The sequence below is a fragment of the Petaurus breviceps genome, unplaced genomic scaffold (genome assembly GCF_028583685.1).
Source record: "Petaurus breviceps papuanus isolate PSGF00001 unplaced genomic scaffold, PetGlider_PUasm1.0 64, whole genome shotgun sequence".
Taxonomy (NCBI): Eukaryota; Metazoa; Chordata; class Mammalia; order Diprotodontia; family Petauridae; genus Petaurus; species Petaurus breviceps.
Window position 1 is genome coordinate 2,564,962 of NW_027186428.1, and position 21,585 is coordinate 2,586,546.

A 21,585-nucleotide genomic window follows, 5' to 3' on the forward strand; every position below is an offset into this window, starting at 1 on the left:
TCTCTCTCTCTCTCTCTCTCTCTCTCTCTCTCTCTCTCTCTCCCTCTTTCTCTCTCTCTGTCTCTCTGTCTGTCTGTCTGTCTCTCTTTCTCTGTCTCTCTCTCTCCAGCTTTCCAGCTCTCCAGGAGTGTGATAGATATGTATATCTCATGATTCTACAAATGACATACACAAATACACATATGTGTATATATTTTCTCCTGAGCTATGTAATCCAGAGAGTAACTACACAAGATGTGTTTGTTTTTTTGTTTTTTTTTTTAAGAGGGGCAGGCAGGGCAATTGGGGTTGTGACTTGCCCAAGGTCACACAGCTAGTAAGTGTGAAGTGTCCGAGGTTGGATTTGAGCTCAGGTCTTCTATCTCCAGAACTGAGGCTCTATTCACTGTGCCACCTATCTGCCCCAAAGATTCTTTTTTTTTTTTTTAAGGGATATTTAAATTGTTACAAAGGAAAGAATGTGTCCTTGTTAGCATGGCCATTTACACAGATTAAAGAAAACTTGTAACTTCTTTATCATTTTAGCATTCCTTAAGCGCCTACTACAGGCTTTATCAGAAGGAGATAACTTTCTTGGAATATTTTGTCTTCTGTAGTCCTAAAGAGATTAGGGGAGAAGGGAGATACTGAAAGAAAGCTTACTGAGACATTGCATAGTATAACAAAACAAAAGAAAGAAACTGACAAATACAGAACAAAATAGAATTAGTTATGTCAACACTTAACAGATTAAGTTTCACTCTTAACAAATCCCCTTTCAGCAGATAGATAGGTAGATAGATAGAATGCTTTTAATCGCTCACTATGTAAAGGCATTGTGCTAAGCATTGAAGATACAGATATGGAAAAGCAATGTGATTCCTGCCTTAAAGGAGCTTGCATTCTAATGGGGCAAGACTTCCCAGGCTGGGACTTTTGACTCAGGGCAGGGCTTTGGAACTAAACACCCATTACACTTCTGGGAAGTGGGTTAGAGGCCTGAGCTCCAGCAAGGTAGGGCAAAAGCTCAACTCTCAAAGCCAGGGGACCCGTGGGCAGAACCTGAGTTTCCAATGGGAAGAAGATGAGGTTGGCGATGATGACCAGGGAGCAGGCAACATGGTGAGGAGGTGATCAGAAGGGATAAGACATAGGCCCTGCTCTCAAGGGCTTGGGAGCAGAAGACAGGGCTTCAGATCTTGGCTTTCCTATCTATGTGTGGACCCATCTCATCTTTCTTATGAGACTGGCATCCCCAAAGTCTGGGGCTGGTTCTTATTTGTCTGTCTCCCTCAGAGTATAGAACACCAGGCCCAGAATGGGCATTGGAGAATATCTGCTGATTAAAAAAAGCATTCCCTTCTCCACCTTCTTTTCCTCTTCTTCCTCCCTTCCTGTAAAGAGCCACTCACTGCCAGGCCTGGCCCCACTCCTGCTCCTGACTGCAGATACAAGATAGAAGAACCCTGCAGAAGGGATGGGAACTAGACAGAGTCTGGACCACCTGGGCACGGTCCTCAAGCTGTGAGGAGGAAAGTGACTGACTACATTTCCCTTCCTCCTTCAGGAGGATTGGTCACAGTTAGAGGGTTACTGCTTTCTAGACAAAACTAGGCTGCAGATGACTCTTTTGGGAGCTTTCCTTTGCAAGTGAGAGCTTCTCCCAAGGAGACTTTAAGAGATGCTACTTCTGATCACCAGGGCAGTTTTGTTTACCTCATCTCCCAGCCCTGGGAGGTCCCTTCCATGGCTGTTTTTCCCTAAGAGGACAAACCCAACAGAGGATAAGACTGGTGAAATGGAGACAGCACCAGACTTGAGTGTGGGAGACTTGGGTCTTAGTTCTGGCCCTCCCTCTGAATTGCTGTGTGATCTTTATATATATGTATACATATACACATACATTTTTAAAAATTTTACAATTAAATACAAAATGATAAAAGAAAAATAAAATATTGCCATGAGCACAGCAGACCATAAGAGAGGATTCAATATAAAACAATAAATTTCCATTTCAAGAAAACCTATATAATAAATACTACACACTGTTTTTAAAGCTACCCAACTTTTTTTTTTGCTTCCTTATTGGTTTTCTTTTGTTCTCTGCTATGCACTTTTTTTTTTTTAAAGCAATTGGGGTTAAGTAACTTGCTCAAGGTTACATGGCCAGTTATTTCTGGGTGTGGTGCTAAGTATCTGAGCCCAGATTTGATCCCCAGGTCATCCTGACACTGGAACCGGTGCTCTTGCTGAGCCACCTGGCCGCCCCTTGCTATGCACTTTTTACCTTATTTTTTTCCCCTCTCTCCCAGAGCTATAATTAAGCACGGACACACACACACACACACACACACACACACGTGTGTGTGTGTGTGTATAGATATAGATATCTATAAACAGACATATATGCACTCATGTAAGACCATACTATGCTTCCTTCCTCCTGTCTTCTCTTTCTCTGAAGGTAGATAGCATGTTCTTTCATAAGTCCAAATCTTTCTATGTTTTTCTAAATCAACCAGCTCATCATTTCCTATATGACAATAATATTCCTTTCTGGATTCAAACAGCATCTTCCTTCATAGGATCTTTGAAGTTAATTTGAATATTTATAATAAAATGATTTGGTTAATTTGGATATTTATGATAGAATGATTTGGTTGCTCAAAGTGGATCTTTGAGGTTAATTTAGATATTTATAATAGACTGATTTGGTTGCTCAGTTTTGTTTGGGGTTTTTTTTTTTGCTTTTTTTGGAGGGGCAGTTGGGGTTAAGTGACTTGCCCAAGGTCACACAACTCGTTTTTGTGTTAAGTGTCTGAGGCCAGATTTGAACTCAGGTCCTTCTGACTCCAGGGCTGGTCCTCTATTCACTGCTCCACCTAGCCGCCCCTCAAAGTTGTTCTTAAAACAATACTGCTTCTACCGGATACAGTGTTCTCTTGGTTCTGCTCATTTTACTCTTCATTATTTTGTGAAGGTGTCGGTGCTTTTCTAAAATCATTGAGCTCATCATTTTCTTTTTTGGAGGGGGGAAAGCAAGCCAATTGGAGTTAAGTGACTTAAGTGATTTGCTCAGGGTCACATAGCTAGAAAGTGACAAGTATTTGAGGCCAAATTTGAACTCAGGTCTTCCTGACTCCAGGGCCTGTGCACTATTCGCTGCACCACCTAGCTGCCCCTAGCTCATCATTTCTTATAACAGAGTAATATTCCATTGTGAACATATACCACAACTTGTTCAGCCCAACTGATAGGTGTCCCCAAAATTTCCAGTTCTTTGCCACCAGAAAGAGAGGTGCTATAAATATTTAGAACATGTAGGTTCTTTTCCATTTTCCCTAATCCTCTTGGGAAACAGACCTAATGGTGGTATGGCTGGGTCAAAGGGTAGAGGCAGTTTAATAACTCTTGGGCATAATTCCAAATCTCTCTCCAGAATGGTTGGATCAGCTCACAGATCCACCAATAATGAATTAAGGTACTGTGTGATCTTGGCAAAGAGGGAAGGATGGACCTTCAACTTCAAGCAGTCTCAGACATCTACCTGAGCAAGAACCCTCTCTATAATAGGGAGGGTGCTGAATTTGGAGCCAGAGGACCTGGATTCTTGCTCCCTCTTTTACAACCCTTCCCTTCTCTTGATCTGTTTCCTCTTTTTAAAAAATGAGGGAGTTAGACTAGGTGATGTAGCAAACCTCTTCTAGTTCTAAATTCTGCCATTTCCCCAAGTGGGCATCTGGCCTGTGCTTAAAGACCTTCAGTGATGGAGAGCTCCTTACTCATCCAACCAGCCTTTTCCACTTTTGGATAGCTGTAACAATTAGGAAATTTGTTCTCATGTGAAACCCAGATTTACCCCTCTTCGATTTCTACCCATTTCATTCTTCCCTTAGAGACAAAGCATAAAAAAGTCTAATCTCCCTTCCAGTACAGCCGCTATACTGGTAGAAAGCTATCTGGTTTCCCCTAAGTCTTTTCCAGGCATGGCATAATCTCCATCCTCTTCTTTGGGGGCAATTTGCTAATCTCATTCCTAAAATGTGATTCCCAGAGACAACCACAGTATTTTTTTTTAAGGAGGCAGTTGGGATTAAATGACTTGTCCAAGGTCACACAGCTAGTGAATGTCAATAAGACAGAATTTGAATTCAGGTCCTCCTTACTCCAGGGCTGGTACCACTTAGCTGCCCCAACAGCAATATTCCAGGTAGTATCTAACCAAGGCAGAGAAAAGTAACATTGTCACCTTCTTCCTTCTGGATGTTATACTGCAGTTAAATTGCTTCTTTCTAGAACCTTAATTGTCTCTTCCTAACCCAGGGATAATGTTATGAACAATTCAAATTTTGATGTCAATTTTTAGTTTATAAAGTGCTTTACATATGTTATCTCATTGAACTTTCACAACATCCCTATTAGGGGGTAGTAGAAATGTTTTCTTAATTTTTGAAGTGGAAACTAACAGAAAGGGGAGTGACAGCTTGTCCAGAGTATCACATATTTCTTCCTACCTTGCCTCCCTCATGGGGGTGTTTTGAAGCTCAGATATAATGGTAAGTGTAAGACATTATGGTTATGGGGCAGCTAGGTATTACAAGTCACTTAGCCCTGATTATCTAAAAAAAAAAAACATTGTTATTTGAGGGAAACCCCAAAACCATTTACAGATGCCCATCTGAATTGAGGAGGTTGAAGGGGAAAAGACAGGAGAGTACTCGAGGACTGAGAAATCAGGAACCTTAGAAATCACTTAGTTTACCCTCCTCTTATTTTATTTTCAGCTTAACATCAACAAACACAAATAGGCAAACAAGAACCAAAATGAGCAAACTTTTATTCTGTATAGTTTGGCTTGACAAACGTGGAAATTAATTTCAAAATATCTATTTGTATCATATTCAGGAATTATATTTTTGATGCAGCAAACACTTCTCAACCAACACCCACCAAAAAAATCCTTTGCAAAGTACATTCCCAGAAAAGTGGTTAGTTTATTGATTGCTCACAGAAGGGATGTCTTCTTTAATTTTAATAACATGGTTCCAACATTGACCATTGTCATTCATAGGAGTAGAGAGAGACTGGGTGGTGTAGTCGATAGAACACTGGGCTCAGAGTTAGGACCTCAGTTCAAATAATAATAATAATAATTTGAATACTAATTTGAAAAATTAGCTATGTGAATCTGAACAACTCAACAGTGCCTCTGTTTCTTCATCTTTAAAATCAGGTTAGACTTGGTGGCCTCTTGGGCCCCTTCTAGCTAAATCTGTTTTCCTCTAATCTAGAGCAGAAGGAGACCTCTGAGGCCACTGAGTCCATCCCTTTGGGTGGGAATGGAGGCTCAGAGGAATATGGGATTTAAATCCTCTGACCTTGGAACCAGTGTTCCTTCCATTGTATCATACCTCTTCCCAGAATTTTATCCTCTCTTCACAAGGATTTTATTTATGTTCCTTTAGTATACATATTGTTTCTTTACTCTGTTCCATTATACGCGTCTTCCCAAATTTCTCTGAATCCTTCATTTGTTTCTTGGTGAGGTAATATTCCATGGGCATGCAGATAATCATCATTTGTTTAGTTCATCCTCAGTTGTTGGGCACATGTTTTTGTTTCTAGTTTTTGTTATTACAGATAAAGCTGTAATGAACATTTTTTGTGCATGAGTCTCTTCATGTTGTTAATCTTCTTGGGATATGTAGTCGCAGTAGTAGATGTTTTGGGTCAAAGGATATGAACAATTTAGTAACTTTTCTTGCATAATTCCAAATTGTTTCATAGGACTGTTGAACCAATTCACAGACATGGAATTAGTGTGCCTGTTTTCCCACAGACTTTTTAATGAAGAGCTTCCTTCCTTCATTTCTTCCTTCCGTCCTTCCTTCCTTTTCCTTTTTTCTTTCTTTCTTTCCTTCCTTCTTTTTCTTTCTTTCTTCCCTTTCTTTCTTTTTCTGTTTCTTAGTAATAGTAGTAATTACTTTTATTAATAAAGAAGTTAAAATTACTTATAAAATCTAGATTATTATATGTTATTAGTGAGAGGCAATAGGACATAGAGATACCATAGAGGTGGAGAGAGAACCAGGCTTTGGGTCCCAGGAATTAATCAATCAACTAGTATTTGTCTAGCACATACTATGATATAGGGACTGTGCTAAGTGTAGGAGATACAAAGACAAATGCAAAGCAATCCCTGCCCTCAAGAAGCTTACATTCTAAAGTGAGACAACCTGTACTCTACTAGGGATATATAAGGCATGTAGAAAGTAGATTCAAGGCTGTGTTGGATGGGAAGACACTAGCAGTTGGGAGGACCAGGAAAGGCCTGTCTCCTGCAGAAGGGGGCTTGAGCTGGTCTTCAAAAAAAAAATTTTTTTTTTAATTAACAAAAATTTGTTTTCTCTTTCCTCTAACCTTTCTCCATTAAAAAAAGAAAACTAAAATCCTTGTGACAAATATGTGTCATCGAGGTAAACAGATTCTCAAATTGGTCTCATCCCAAAATATGTCTCATCTTGCACCCGGAGTGCATCCTTTCTTTTGTCAGGAGGTGGACAGCATGGTAATGGTGTTCTTTTAGCTTCTTTTCTCACTTAATGGATATGATGCATTAATTTCAGCTGTTTTTAATTTGAATTTGTCTGATTATTAGGGATTTTGAGCATTTTTAGGTTGTTATTGATAGTAAGTCTTCCTTTGAAAATTGTTCATGTCTCTGGACTGCTTATCTCTTGGGTAGGAGTGCTTAATTGTAAGAGTTTGTGTTATTTCCCTATAGCATTTGGATGTCAGATTTTTATCAGAATAATTTAATGCACATTTTTTTCTCAGTCTGTATGTCTTCTTTTGTTTTTTGCTGCATTGATTTTATTTGTGCAAAAGCTAAAAAGTTGTATATAATGATTTTTGTCTCTCAATGACCCTGTGTCTGGCAAGGAATTTTAGTTTAGTTAGCAAGCATTTGTTAAGCACCTGGGGATACAAAACAGTCCCTTCCCTCAAGGAGCTTACATTCTACTGGGGAAAAACTACATGTATGAAGATAAGAAAATACAAAATACAAACCAAAAGGTGAGGTAGAAGAACCAAAAATTAGGGGAAATCAGGAAAGGCCTCTCATAGGAAGTGGCATTTGAGCTGAACCCTGATGGGAGCCGTGGTTTCCAAAAGGAGATGAGAAAGAAGAACATGGGGAGCAACCTACACAAAGACATGAAGACAGAATATAGAATATCAAATATGGGAAGAGTGATAAGTAAGCTGGTTTGACTGGAACATGGAGTTCATGAGGGAGGAGTGATGTGTAATCAGTATGGAAAGATAGGCTGTGGTCGGATTGTGGAAGGATTGAAATGTCAGGGGAGTTTGTATTTTATTCTAGAAGCAATAGGGAGAGGGGCAGCTAGGTGGCACAGTACATAGAGCACCAGCTCTGGAGTCAGGAGGACCTGAGTTCAAATCCGGCCTTCAGACACTTAACATTTACTAGACATGTGACCTTGGGCAAATCACTTAACCCCAATTGCCCCTCCAAAAAGCAAAAAAAAAAGCAATAGAGAGCCAGTGAAGCGTCTTGAAAAGGGGCTTGACCTGTGTTGAGGATGGGTGGGAGAGGGGAGAGACAGGAGACTGGGAAACCAATTTGGGGGGATTTTACAGTCGCGAAGATAAGAGGTGATGAGGGCCCATGAGGGATGGGGAAGCTCAAGGTCACATATTCTCTGGGCCCTCAAGTGTGACCCTTTGAATCCAAACTTCACAGAACAAATCCCTTTAATAAAAAGATTTGTTCTGGAAAACTTGGACCCAGTCAGAAGGCCTCACCCAAGGACTTAGAAGGTCATATATGGCCTCAAGGCTGCAGGTTCCCCACCCGTGATGGTAACTATGTAAGTATTGAGAAGGAAGATGAATTAGAGAATTGTGGTAGTCATAGTAATAACAACTAACATTTATATGACATTTGCCAAGTGCCAGGCCCTGTGCTAAGTGCTTTACAATTATTATCTCATTTGATCCTCACAATAACTCTTCGAAGTAGGTGCTAATGTTATCTCCATTTTACAGATGAGGAAACCAAGGCAAAAAAAAAGATTAAGTCACTTGCCCAGGGTCACACAGATATTGAGCATCTGAGGCAGAATTTGAACTCAGATATTTCTGGCTACAAACCTAAGTACTTTATCCATCAACAAGACCTGAAAAGTTCTTTCCTCTTAGTATCTTTTTTTTTTGGAGGGAGGAAGACAAGGCAGTTAGGGTTAAGTGACTTGTCCAAGGTCACACAGCTAGTGTCAAGTGTCTGAGGTTAGATTTGAACTCAGGTCCTCCTGACTCCAGGGCCAATGCTCTATTCACTGTACCACCTAGCTTCCCCCCTAGTGTCTTTTTCTGCTAGGATTTTACTAAAAAATTTTATGTTCATATTGAGTGACATTGGTCTATAGTTCTTTTTCTCTGCTTTATCCTTACCTGAGTTAGGTATAAGGTCTCTAACCCATCCCTTTTTTCCTTCACACACCCAGTAAAAATGGACATTCTCATAACTTCTTTACCCTTCATTTCAAAGTCCTCCTTAGCTCTTCACCCCCACCCATAACACTCAATCATTGGGAGGGCAGCTAGCTGGCACAGTGGACAGAATGCTGAGCCTGGCCTTATTAAGGCATAGACTCAAATCCACCCTCAGATGCTTACTAGCTGGATGACTTTGGATAAATCACTTAACCTCTGCCTCAGTTTCCACAAATATGAAATGGGGAGAATAGCAGCACCTATTTCCCAAGGTTGTGATGAAGCTCAAATGAGATAGTATTTGTAAAAAGCACTTAGCCCAGTGCCTGACACATAGTAAGCACTAAATAAATGTTAGCCGTTATTATTATCGTTGCCGGATTTTGTGGATTTAGCCTCCACAAAATCTCTGACGTCTGTCCCACGTTTGTGATCCATCTCAGCTCTTATGACCACCGCCCCAATTCAGGCCCTCATCACCTCGTGTAGACTTTGTGCTAGCCCCTTCATTGCTCTCCCTCCTCACTTTTCTAGTCACTTTCCTTTTCATATTGCAGGCCACAGAGCTGCCAACATGATATTCCTAAAGCACAGTTCTGACCCTGTCGTTTAAGAAGCTCCCTCCATTGATTCCCTGTTGCCTCTGGGGGAAGGCCATCTCCAGTCATCCTGGTCTGAATCTTGCCTCCAGACCCAGATGACTCCCAAGGAGGAGGTGAGGCTGGTGACCTTGCACAGCCCATCCTCCTTCACTTAAATCCAATCCACTTGCAAGTCATGACATCACCTTCCTCCTTGAGAATGAAGGACAAACAATAGGCTCTAGGATCTAAAACATATTCCTCTTTTGGGAGAGTTTAAATTTAAAGCAAGAGGCAGCTGGGTGGCAACTTGGATAGAGCATTAGGCCGATCAGGAGGACCCAAGTTCAAATCCAGCCTCAGACACTTACTAGCTGTGTAACCCTGTTTATCTCAGTTTCCTCAATTGTAAAATGAATTGGAGAAGGAAATGGCAAACCACTACAGTGTCTTTGCAAAGAAAACCCCTTATGGGGTCATGAAGGGTCAGACACAACTAAACAATACCAAACAACAAATTTTAAGTTCTTGTTTAAAGCCTTTGATGTGTCACCAGCCCACCTTTCTAGATTTATTATACATTTATTCCCCTTCATGCACTCTACAAATTAGCCACAATGTCCCACAGGCCGTTCCTCAAACACAGTATTCCCTTCTCCAGCCCTCCATGCCTTTGCATGGGTCCCTCCTGCCTAGAATCTACTCTCTCCTCCCCTCTGCCCCTCAGAATCCCTCCCTTTCTTGGAAGCTCAGCTTAAGAGCTGTTTCCTGCATGAGATCTTTCCCTAGTTGAGCACCTCCTCTGCCCCTGCCCAGTCGTGTGGGTCTTACCTTACATTTTTTTGGTATGTATTTTACATTGACTTAGGTGTACACCTGTGGTTTCCTCCTTGAAGACAGGAATTCTTTTAGCCTTTTTATCAGCACGTAGTACTGATTCAATCAGTTCGTATTGAATAATGGTCTAGGGAACTCTGGGTGGAGGCACCCTCTGCCCATACAGAGAGGGCAGTTAACTCCAACAACTGGTCAGGATTGGAGCTTCTCTAAGACTGGGGCTCTTAGACCTTGAGGTGTCTTAGACCCCTTTGGCAGTCGGAAGTGAAGCAGTCTGAATTCCTTCTCAGAGTAATGTTTCTCAATTCCTAACATAAAATACATAGGATTACAAAACAAACCAATTATGTTAAAATACAGATGTACTTTTTTTCCTGCTCAAGTTCACTGAGCCCTGGAAATTTATCCACGGTCAAGAAACCACCTCCTCACTAAGATTTTTGTCTAATTAGCTCTACTCCCTGATGACTGACAGTCCAGGTACATCCTCCACTCGGTCTCTGGATCCTGGAAAGGGGCTCCAGCCTTGGGGAGCTCAGAACCCAAGTGATGGGAGTTTTTTCCAGCTTTGGTCACTGCCCTCAAAGCTGAGGGAAGGTGTTTCCCTCCCCCTCCCCTTCCCTCAACAGTCCCCTGAGATTAAATGGGGGAGATGCTGGATTTTGTTTTTGTGTCTTAATCCTTCTCTTTCTTTCTCTCTGCTGGCTCCAGGGCCTCCCACTGCTTTAGTACTGAGACACATGAGCTCTCAAAAACATCCCCTTCATGCTCACACACTCCTCAACGTGAGCTTCCTTAGTCACCAATAATTGCAGTATCAGACCCAGAAGATCTGAACTTTTAAAGCCGGATGTGGGAACTTCAGGTGTTTCTTAGAGGAAGAAAGTCTTAAAATCTTTTATAATGTAAATCTTATAAATCTTTTATACGTGCTCCTGGGTTGGGAGAAAGGAGACTGGGAGAGTTCTCAGTCGATGGAGGCCTCAGAGAGGAAGATGGATGGAAGGCCCCTTTGTCAGGGTGATCCTTGAGGGGCTTCCTGCTCAGTTACTGGTTAAGTTCAATGGCCTTTGGGGGCCTTCTCAGCTCTGAAGTCGATGGTTTCTGCTACTTGTACCCTGTGTGCCAAAGGCCATGTCTTTTGTCCCTTCTAGGCCTCAGTTTTCTCTGCAATAAAATTAGAGTTAGCCAAAGGTGGTCTGACCTAGTTCTAAAATTCTCTATTCCCTGGCATCCATGCTGTCAAAATAACAACTCCCACTAAATCATACCACAGGGCTTCTGACTTCCAGGCTCCAGAGGCAGGGCCCTGGCCCAGCTCCCCTTCCTACCCCCTTACTCCCAGGGGTGATGCCTTCCCGTCACCTTACTGAAAAACAAAAACAGAAAACAACCTTTTCTGAACCCCTTACCATGGAAGGAATTATGGAAAAAGCCCCTGTCTCCTGGGACAGCAGCTGAAGGGCTGAGGAAAGTCTCCACCCTCTCCTTCCCATCTTTTTATTTTCCTGGGAGGGAGTTCTTTACCTCACTGAAGGAATTCATTCCCTAAAATGCTGCAGCAACTGGCACTGAGCTGGGTGATTGGGGGAAGGGTGATGAGAGACACCAAGGCTGCTTCCAGAAGAGATTATAGAGCCTGGACATGGGACCCTTGGGGCAGGGGCCATAGAGAAGCAGGTGGGCTGCAGTTGGGGTGGCATGTGCAGCCTTTGTATATCCGTCCTCTCCCCCAATCCCAGCTATATCCCAGACACATTGGAGCCTGGAGAGCAACACCTGGGTTGTCCTGGATTTCAGTCCCTTGATCCCTTGAGAGTGGGGATCATGAATTCAGTTTGTCTGGCTTGTTTCCTCCCATGGGCTCATGTCTGTATTCTGCACTCTCCTCCTGGGGGAGAGGTTGTCTTCCCCCCCTCCCTTCACTGTGTAACCAGCTTTCCCCTTCTCCCATGTTCACAATTTTGGGGTTATCTTTAGCTCTCCCTACTCTCTGACTATTCTTATAAGGCCATTCCTGGGGGGATGCGTCCTTCCCCAGGCACCATATAGTGGACTGGGGAGGAGAGATCTATCTCCTATTTTCCTTCTTCCTATCATCCTTACTATCTTCCCTTCTCTCTTACTTTTCCATTTTGCCTTCTAACTTCCCACTTTTATCACCCCTTTCCTTGCTTCCTTCTCTCTCCCTCCTTTTCCTACCTTCTCTTCCTCCCTCCCCTTATCTGAAGAAATCTCCATTTTCTCTCTCCCAGCCTCCTTCTCTGTGCAGGGACAGAGGTGATCACCAGGGTAACAGGGGAAGAAGCCAAAAAGGATTTTCTCTCCCTTCCCCCAGCACAGGGCCTGCCTTAGCTAACGCCAAACATTTCTGCCCCTTTTCTTTGCTGCCTGACCCATGGGAAGGAAGGATGGGCTATTAACAAATCCAGCATCGCAAGTGAATGAGGAGGTGAAGGGGAAGGTGCAGGGAGATTTACAAGGACTCTCAGTTTAGCTGCCTTAACCCTTGCTGCTGAAATTGCTTTTCCCTGGTAAGTGATCTTCTGACTCTGATTGTAACCTTGAGACCTGAGTCCTGTCCTCAGGGAGCTTCAGTAGACCTTTTCAACCTTTATTATGTACAAATGATAGATGTAGACATTCAGTGCTGGGGAATGCTGTGGGGGGCTTCCCAGAGGGTCAGAAGTATTGCTGAGCTAGATTTGAGGTGGTCGTGGTGCTGGTGGTGGTGAAGGTGAATCAGCCCTTCTCTCTTAAAGAGAAGATAAAGCTCTTCTTCAGATACTTCCTTGCTCTCTGAACACTATGGCCAACCCATGTTCCTTCCATGTTATACTTTTTTTTTGGAGGGCAATTGGGGTTAAGTGACTTGCCCAAAGTCACACAGCTAGTAAGTATGTCAAGTGTCTTAGGCTGGATTTGAACTCAGGTTCTCCTGACTCCAGTGCCAGCACTCCATTCACTATGCCACCTAGCCATCCCTGTGTTATATTTTCTACTAAATGACAAGAGGTTTGCTCTGTGAGCTAAGTCACCCACCTGGTAGGAGGTGGACAAAGCCCCCAGAAGAGTACCTTCTGACAGGATGTGTGGCATGGCAGTTTCCTGGCATAAGGCCATGTTTCTTTGTGTGCCTGTGTGTTTGTGTGTGTAGGGTTTGGGAAGACAGTCCTTGGGCCTCCACATACAGAGTTTCTTTACTTGGTCCAGACTGGGCATGGACTCTGAGTGCTGGGAGAAACTTCAGAAGGCATCTCTTCAACCTAAATCTCCTCTCCTGTGCCCCTAACAAGTGGCTGTTTAGTCTTTGCTAGAACATCTACAGTGACCCTGACTGGGAAGTTCACTAGCCCCAGAGAGGGCTGGAAACGTTGACAGCTCCCATCTTTTGTTAGAATGTTCTTCTCACTCCTGATTCTGCCTACCTTGGAGCTACATGATAGCCCTTGGCATAGTGTAACAGAAGGAACACTGGATTTAATGTTAGAACACTGGGTTTGAATCCTGCCTCTGTCACCTAAATGTCCTTTTGACTGTAGGCAAATCTCTTAACCTCCCTGAGAGTCAGTTTCCTCATTGGTAAAATGAGAAACTTGGATTAGATGATCTCTGAGTTTCTTTTTAACTTTAAATCCTGTGATCCCATGATCCTCTATGTCTCTTATCCATGGAGATCAAACACAGATCCTTTCATAAAAAGAGGCCTATAGGTGGCGAAGTGAATAGAGCACCGGCCCTGGAGTCAGGAGGACCTGAATTCAAATCCAGACTCAGACACTTAACACTTACTAGCTGTGAAACCTTGGGCAAGTCACTTAACCCCAATTGCCCTGCCTTCCCTCCTCCAAAAAGCAAAAATAAAATAAAATGAATTTAGTCATGGGGAGATAATAACATTTCTGTTTTATATGTTTTCCCTCCTACTCCTTCCCTCTTCCTTTGTTCCCTTCCACCACCACCCCCCAATTCTGCTCTCCTGCCTTCCTCCCTCCTTCCCACCCACTTTCCCCTAGGTGGTCGCCTCTGTTCTTTCTCGCCCTGCATCGAGCAAGTCCAGCGGACCTGCCAGGCTCTGGCGGAGCACGGATTCATCGAAGTCACCACCCTGGAAATCCTGCTGCGAGAATACAACGTGCGGACAGCTAACTTGCCCCTGCCAGATCTGGGTGGGGCCCTGGACCCCTTGCCTGTCCTGGGCGAGGCTCAGTTTAAGATTGGGGTTCCCTTGAAGGAGACTGTGGGCCACACTGGCTACCTGACCTTTGCCAGCAAGAGTTTGTTTTGATGCTGCCTATCTGGAGAGGGGAGGAGGCTTGAGAGGTGGAGGGAAGGGGGGCTGTGATGTGTGGAGTCACCCAATTTTCTTCCCTTGGTCAGAGAATGCCTTATATAGTCAGGTCTCATAGGCCTGGGCTTTTGTAGAAACGCCACTCAGGCAGGCACTCAGCAGCCTGCACCCCGGGTTTTGGAAACCGAGCAAGGAATCTGGCCAAGTCCTATCTAGGGTGTTTACTTTGCATCTTTTCACCCACCCCCACTCTCTTTCTTGAACTCCTCTGACAAACCCCTTCACCCTCCGCCCCCACTTCCCCTCCCCAACCCTGTGGCCTGGATTAAATTTATTTAGATTTGGGACATGTTTTCCACCACCATCCCCCTCATCCCACCTCAGGCTCATTTCCTTGAGTTTTTATTTTTGTTCTAAAAGATAAAAAATTGTCCCTCCCACCACCCCTGCCACCAGCCTCTCTTCCCCATCCCTCTGTGGCTTCTCTGTTCAGCAGGGAACAAGAGAGCCCTGAGATTTAGCCAGAAAAGCACAAAATTTAAAGTCAGGACCTGGGTTCATTCCCTGCTCCATTATTCCATCACCTGTACAACCTTGTCAAGTGACTTCACCTCTCTAGACCTCAGTTTTCCTCATCTGTAAAAAGAGGGGATAGAACTAGAACTTCTAACTCTACATTATGTGATCCTGAAAGATCCTGAGTGTCTAGAAAGGTTAGGAGCAGCTCCTAGTAAGCTAATGCCACGGGCGGGGGGGGGGGGGAGGGGGCGCGTAGAATACCATCCACACTCCAGGCCTGGCTTTGGGGACTGGATTCCAGCTGTTCTCAGGAGCAAAAGCTTCCTCCTCCGCTCTTTCTCTAAAGCCCTGGGGGTAGAAGGGCCTCTCTCACCCTTGCCCTGGAATGTTGCAGCTGTAACTTGGAAAATATACCATCCCCAGCCCATGGATAACCCCTCTGTAACAATAGAGAACTCAGTACATTCTTTTAATGGTTCACCCCTCCCATATTTCTTTACCCAGATAGAGTCTTTGGCCTGGTTTGCACATCAGTTCCGACTGTTTGTCTTTCCCAGGTCTCCCTTGGAGTGCTGGATCACATTTCCATCTCTTGAAATGGTCCCCCACATCTCTGAGGGGAGCCAGGGGACCTGAAGAGGCCTTCCCTCGCACTTTATTTGTCAGAATTTTACTTGGAAGCAGTGCCCAAACCTGATATCAGGAAAAATTTTCTAATAATCAGGGTCCAGAGGATGTTTCTGGAGGTAATGAGCTGCCTTTTACCTTGGAGGTATTTGGGAAAGTTGTAGAAAGGAATCCTCCTCAGGGAAGGATTGGACTTGAGTGCCCTCGAGGTCTGAGACATATAAAAACAGGCCTATTTGACCCTATAGAATTACAGGGTCTCAGGTCTCAAACAGCTCTTTGTAGGCCTTCTACAACATCTGTCCTCTGTTTGATGACCTTCAGTGACAGGCCACTCATTACCACCTGAGGCAGCCCAGTCAGTTTTTGTATAGCTCTGATTTTTGTCAATAATTTAATGCTTTGAAAAAGCATGGCACTTTATATAACACAACCCTGTGTGGTAGCTTACACAAGTATCTCCATTTTGGAAATGGAAACTTGACCATTCAAGTGATTGATAAAGTTTTTCCTTAATCAGGCTGAAATTTGCATCATGAGACCAAAGAGAACAGGTTCCAATCCACTCCCCTATAATAGCCCTTCTGTTACTTGAGGACTATGATCCTACATATTTCCCATATTATCTAAACCAAGACCTGAGTCTTCTCTTCTCTGGGATAAACAGTCTCACATCCTCCAGCAAACCATCATGGGACCTATGTCTATAGCACCCATGCCCCTAGTACCCAAGGGTGTGGGAATTCAGAAATGTCCTGTGGTTCTAAGAGCTGAGACTCCTTACCCCAGTGCCTGCCAGAGGACCTCAGTGGGACCTGGGATTGTGGCTATTCTGAGAAAATGAACAAGCAGAGACTCCAGACTTGTCATAGCTTAAAAGGAAACTCCATTTGGATCAAGAAAGGCAGAAAGCAGTTGTGTGTGTCCGTTATGGGAGATGTTAAGGGAGCTTCGGCTCCAATGTTGACCTTTTGAAAGGAGAGCAAAGAGATGGGAAATGAATTCTGCCCTGTCTGTCCATCCGTCCCTCCGTCTGTCTGTCTCAGGCTTATTGGTGTCAGTGAGTGCATGTGCCTGGGTGCACATATGCATGTGGACACTTGTGTGCAGACCTGGGTATGTACCCATGGGGCATACATGTCTGTGGGCATAAGAGGCAGCTGTCCTAAATGCAGTGACTTTTGGAGGATTATTAACTCATGCTTTAAAGTTGTGTGACCTGGGGCAAGTCTTGGGGCCTCAGTTTCTTCTGCAAAATGGGGCTAATAAAATCCTGCCTCCTAGGGTTATCCTGAGGCTCAGATGAGAGAAGGGATATGAATTTATTTGGTAAACCTTGTCAACACGAGCCTTCCCCACAGCACATATGTGTCTGTTTGTGCTTTTCTGGGTGTGTTTGCACGGAGCTCTGGCCATTTCCTTGGGGGAGAAGGGGTGAGTGGGAGCAGCTGTGCTGCCTTAGGGTCACAGGGGCGGGCTGTGTTCTCTGTGGGTTGCCAGACCACATCCTGTTGCTGAAGGCCACAGGCTTCAGCTGCGCTCAGTACCCAGAGTCAGGGTAGGACCTGGAGCCAGCTAGGCTTGTGGGATGGTCCTGGCGTTGATGAGAGAGTATCCCATGTAGTCAAGGTTAGGGCTGAGGCAGTTCTGGGCTATGAGAAGGGGCAGGCCCAGCCCGGAGAAACACTGAGCCTTCTCTCACCACATTCTTTCTCTGAACCATATAAAGGTTAAGTGACTTACCTAAGGTCACAATGTCTGAAAGAATCATGTCACTCATCTCCACATCCAGTGTGTTCCCAGGTATAGCCACTGTGAGAATTTATTGTACACACAAAGAAACCAAGGTTCACGGATTTGTCTAAATCCAGCTAAGTGTTAGACCTGGGACTCCTGGGTCCAAATAGTTCCTCAGAGAAGTTCCTGAGGCTCCAGATGCCTTCCCCTATGTGCACCCACAGGTATACGCTTTGCCTAGAAAACCTTCCCCATCCTTTGCCTACACAGATCTCACCTTCCTTCTGGTGCCTGCAGCTCTGGCTCTGGCACCGTTGGACGTTTGGAATCAAAACATCCAAGCTGGAAAGAAATTTAGAGATGGGGAAACTGAGGCTTGCAAGGTAAAGAGAAGTCACTTTAACCCATGATCACACAAGTACTAGAATTCCAAACCAAGACCTATGCCTCAAATCAGGATCTTTTCATCATACTATCACAGATAAATAGCTAACATTTATATGGTTCTCACTATAAGGAATTAAGTGCTTTATGATCTCTTTTTTTTTTTTTAAGCAATTGGGGTTAAGTAACTTGCTCAAGGTTACACGGCCAGTTATTATTTCTGGGTGTGGTGCTGAGTATCTGAGCCCGGATTTGATCCAGGTCATCCCGACACTGGAGCCAATGTTCTTACTCGCTGAGCCACCTGGCCGCCCCTACTTTATGATCTCTTGTTTGATCCTCACAGCATCCCTAGGAAGCAGGTGCTATTACCATTTTACAGATGAGGAAACTGAGGCAAACAGGGTTAAGTGACTTGCCCAGGGTCACACAGCTAGTAAGTATCTGAGGCCAGATTTGAATTCAAGGCTTCCTGACTCCAGGCCTGGTATGCCATCCCTTGCACTACCTATTGTCCCTGATCTAATGCAATCCTAGAGGGCTTAAGGAATGAAAATTGGACTCTCCCTTTTTCTGTTCCTCTTCAGTGACCCAGGTACCACAACCGAGGCCTCCAGGGGAGGTGCCCAAGGCAGAAACTTAACACTGGCTATGGCCACAGGTGGGATTATTGGTTTCCAAATGACCACCTTCCTAAAATGGGAGAAAACAGTGGCTGTATCAGCCACCTAAGGATACCAGGCCCTTTTCAGAAAGGAAGATGTCCGAGAGCTTGCTTCACTTGTAGGGAGAGACCCTGAGGTCTTCACCCCATCACTGTTGTACTTAGCACAGAGTGACTACTCAATAAATGCTTACTGACTGAGTGGAGACTCAAGGTTCAGTTTTGTTAAAGAGGCCAGATCAGTGTGGTGTAGGAAACTCACTGCTTTTTTTTGCTTGTGAACTGGGATTTTACTCAAGTTTTCTCCCTTAGACCTATTTATTGGTCAGGAAACCCTATTTCCATTTCCATCACTGCTGTTGTAATACTACAAGCAAGTACTGTGGCTTCATGGGCCCCATCTGTAAAATGAGGGTTTGGGACTAAGTCCCTTTCAACCCTAAGTTCTGTGAAGTATCTCAAGTTGTCAATGCTCAATTTGTGAGATCTCTCAATCCTGGGATCAAGGGCTAACATAACAGGCCGTTGTCCTAAAACTCTAAGGCCCCAAGCCCTCCACAGTGCTCAGTGTGTCAGAGGAGAGAAGGGGGTATAGACAAGAGATGTCGCAGAAATGAAATCATTAGGCCTTGGCAATAGATTGGATGGGGGGAGGATAATGAGGAATCCAGCATGACTGCTGGGTCGTGAGCTTGGAGGACTAGAGGATGGGAGTTGCCCTCTACTTTAATGATAGGGACATTTGGGAGTAAATAAGATGAGTTCTGTTCTGGACATGTTGAGTTTTAATAAGGTGTCTGTGGGACATACCAGTTTGGTAGGCAAATAGTGATGTGAGACTGGAGGTTAGGAGAGGCTAGGTCTGCATTAGTGGGTTTGAGAATCATCAGCCCAGAGATGATCATTGAGTCTCTGGGAGCTGAAGAGATCACCAAGTGAAGTAGTATAAAAAGAGGAGAGAAGGCGGCCGGGGTAACTGTTAAGGTAAACCAAGACACAAAGCTTCAAGCGTGATCATTTTATTACTAAAAGGTAAATTTACCAGTAAATAGGATCTCAGCTTCCTCAGCAAAGCTAAGACCCCAAATGAAGGGGACAACTCTTGCAGTTTTGGGGGGTACAGAACAAAGAACAGGATACTGAAAGCAGAGAACAAGTTATGATTGGTTACAGGATTAGCAGCACGGGGGTGGGGACAGGACAACATAGTTGGTTACTGAGATGAGGTGTGAGAGACAATATGATTGGTTGGAAATTGGGAGTGAGGGGCTAGCCGCAACTCTGTTCCTTCCATGACTGAGAAATGTTCATTGTTTGAGTCCGCCTGCAAGGTTAGAGATAGTAGACCACTTTGGATAGCAAAGCAGATATAGGATAGCTTGGTGGTGTAAAAATACTAGACCAGACCTGGTGTTCACCCGCATCCTTCAAGGATAACAGATTTCCTTGAGGCAAGAATAGAACAGTGATTAGCAAAGGAACTGGATTTCTAAAGTTAACTCATTAAGGCCAACTGAATTTCCAATCTGAGTTCAGAGACGAAAGAACCAGGACTTAGGCAGTTACAGGACAAAACCAATGAATTGAAAAGGATCAATAGAAAATCAATTTAATCCTGACCCCCCCCCCCAGAATGGAACCTTAGAGGACACCCACATCCAGGTGTGACCCCAATGGAGATCCTGCAGAGAAGACTGGGAAAGAAGTCAAGTCGGAGGAGCACCAGGAGAGAGTGATGAGACAAAACCTGGAGCAGAGGCCGAATGAGGATTGAGAAAAGGCCATCATACGTGGCGATGAAGAAATAGCTGCAGACTCTAAGAGAACATTTCAATTGAATTATGAGGTTGGAAGCCAGATAGCAAAGAATTAACAACAGTAGGTTGGAAAAGAAAACAAGAAAATGGAAACTCCAGCTGTAGACAGCTTTCTCAGGAAGTTTAGGTTAAAGCTGGAGGGAACGTTAGAGCTATCAAGGATGGATGGATCAAGTGAGGGTTGTTTGAGAATGGGGGAAAAGACATGGGCATGTTTGTAGGCAATATGGAATCATCCAGGAGAGAGAGAGTGAAGATTAGTAAAGGATAGGAATGATGGGGAAATCTGGAGAGGATGGGATGGAGGCAAGGAGAAGGGTCATCTCTTCATGTAAGACCAGCAAAAGGAAGTTTGGCAGAAGGCCTCCGAGTGATATGAGATCTCTGAATGGCCTCCATTTTTTCAGTGAAATGGGAGGCAGGATTCTCAGCTATGAAGCTGTGGGTAAGGGGAGCTCTGAGAAGGGGTAAAGAAGTTTGGAAAAGGTACTGTGGTGGGTAGACTGACTTGATTAGGGAGGTGTAAAAGGCCCTTCTGAGATGATGTAAAATGATTTGTAGTGGATCCAATGAACAAAGTTTTGTGATTTTCTTTATATTCAGTAGTATATGAGTAGGAGGGAAGACACATGGATAGTGGGAGTGATCTAAAGCTAATATTTGTCAGGACAGGATGGGCAGTAGGATAAGGTGGTGAGGGCTTTCCCTGTTTCTGTTCATCTTCAATGATCCAGGTACCCCAGTTGAGGTTTCCCAGGGCCAGGCTAGGGAGGTGCTTAAGGCAGAGACTTTGTCACTGAAGGAAGAAGAAAATGTTCCTAGTTGAACTGGTCCACCAAGGGGTAAAGGCAATGTAGCCACTACAGGAATGATGGCCTAGGAAAGAACTGAGGGGTGGAGGGATTAGAGGTCACAGGGAAGATAATAAACAGGTTTTGGGGTGGTGAAGCAGAGGGGGAGATGGGATGACATTAGATTGTGATTAGATAAGGAATTTCAGAGTTTGTGAACATGGAAGTAGAGTGAGGGTGAGGGCAAGATCAGGAGCATGATTTATCTTGGTGTGTGACTGGTGGATTAGAGGAGTAGATCATGGCAAATTAGTAAATTGAACTGAGAATAGTGTTTCAAGAAATGTCAGTATGTATGTTGAAGTCCCCTAGGATGAGGACCGGAATTGGGAAGACTGGGAGCCAGGCACTGAACTCGCTCACTGAGGAAAGAAGAGTGTCCTATAGGTCTGTGGACAACAGCTACCAGCATTCTAATCAGGTGTAAATGCAGACTGAGTGAACCTCAGAAGAGGGGAGTTTATTGAATGATGGTGGTAGAGAGAGCTCGGAAGTAGAAATAAGGAGGATTCCAACTGCCCTCCTCAACCAGTTGGGGTAGAAGGAGAATAATCGAGATCTTGATGTGTTTCAAAATAGCTTTGTCGGAAGTGTGCCTTGGAGCCTCTGTGCTGGGGCCTATGTGTTCCACTCCCTGCAGAAAAATATAGTGCCCCTTGAACCGCTGTTTGCTGTTGGCTTCACAACAACCAGCATGGTGTATGGGGGAGACTGATGGGCTTCGAAGTGTCAGAAGATCAAGTGTGAATTCCAGCTCTGCCATTTGCTGGCATGACCA

General features: G+C 44.2%; 1 protein-coding gene across 3 annotated transcripts in view; it reads left to right on the forward strand.

Moving 5' to 3' along the window:
- TRMT61A (tRNA methyltransferase 61A) overlaps positions 1–18,345 on the forward strand; it is a 52,063-nt gene extending 33,718 nt beyond the window's left edge. For all 3 annotated transcript variants that reach the window (XM_069103776.1, XM_069103774.1, XM_069103775.1), the window contains exon 4: positions 13,934–18,345. In XM_069103776.1, coding sequence (XP_068959877.1) covers positions 13,934–14,205 — 272 coding nt within the window. In that variant the 3' untranslated portion in view covers positions 14,206–18,345. The remainder of the gene's footprint in view (positions 1–13,933) is intronic.
- The last annotated feature ends 3,240 nt before the right edge of the window (positions 18,346–21,585 follow it).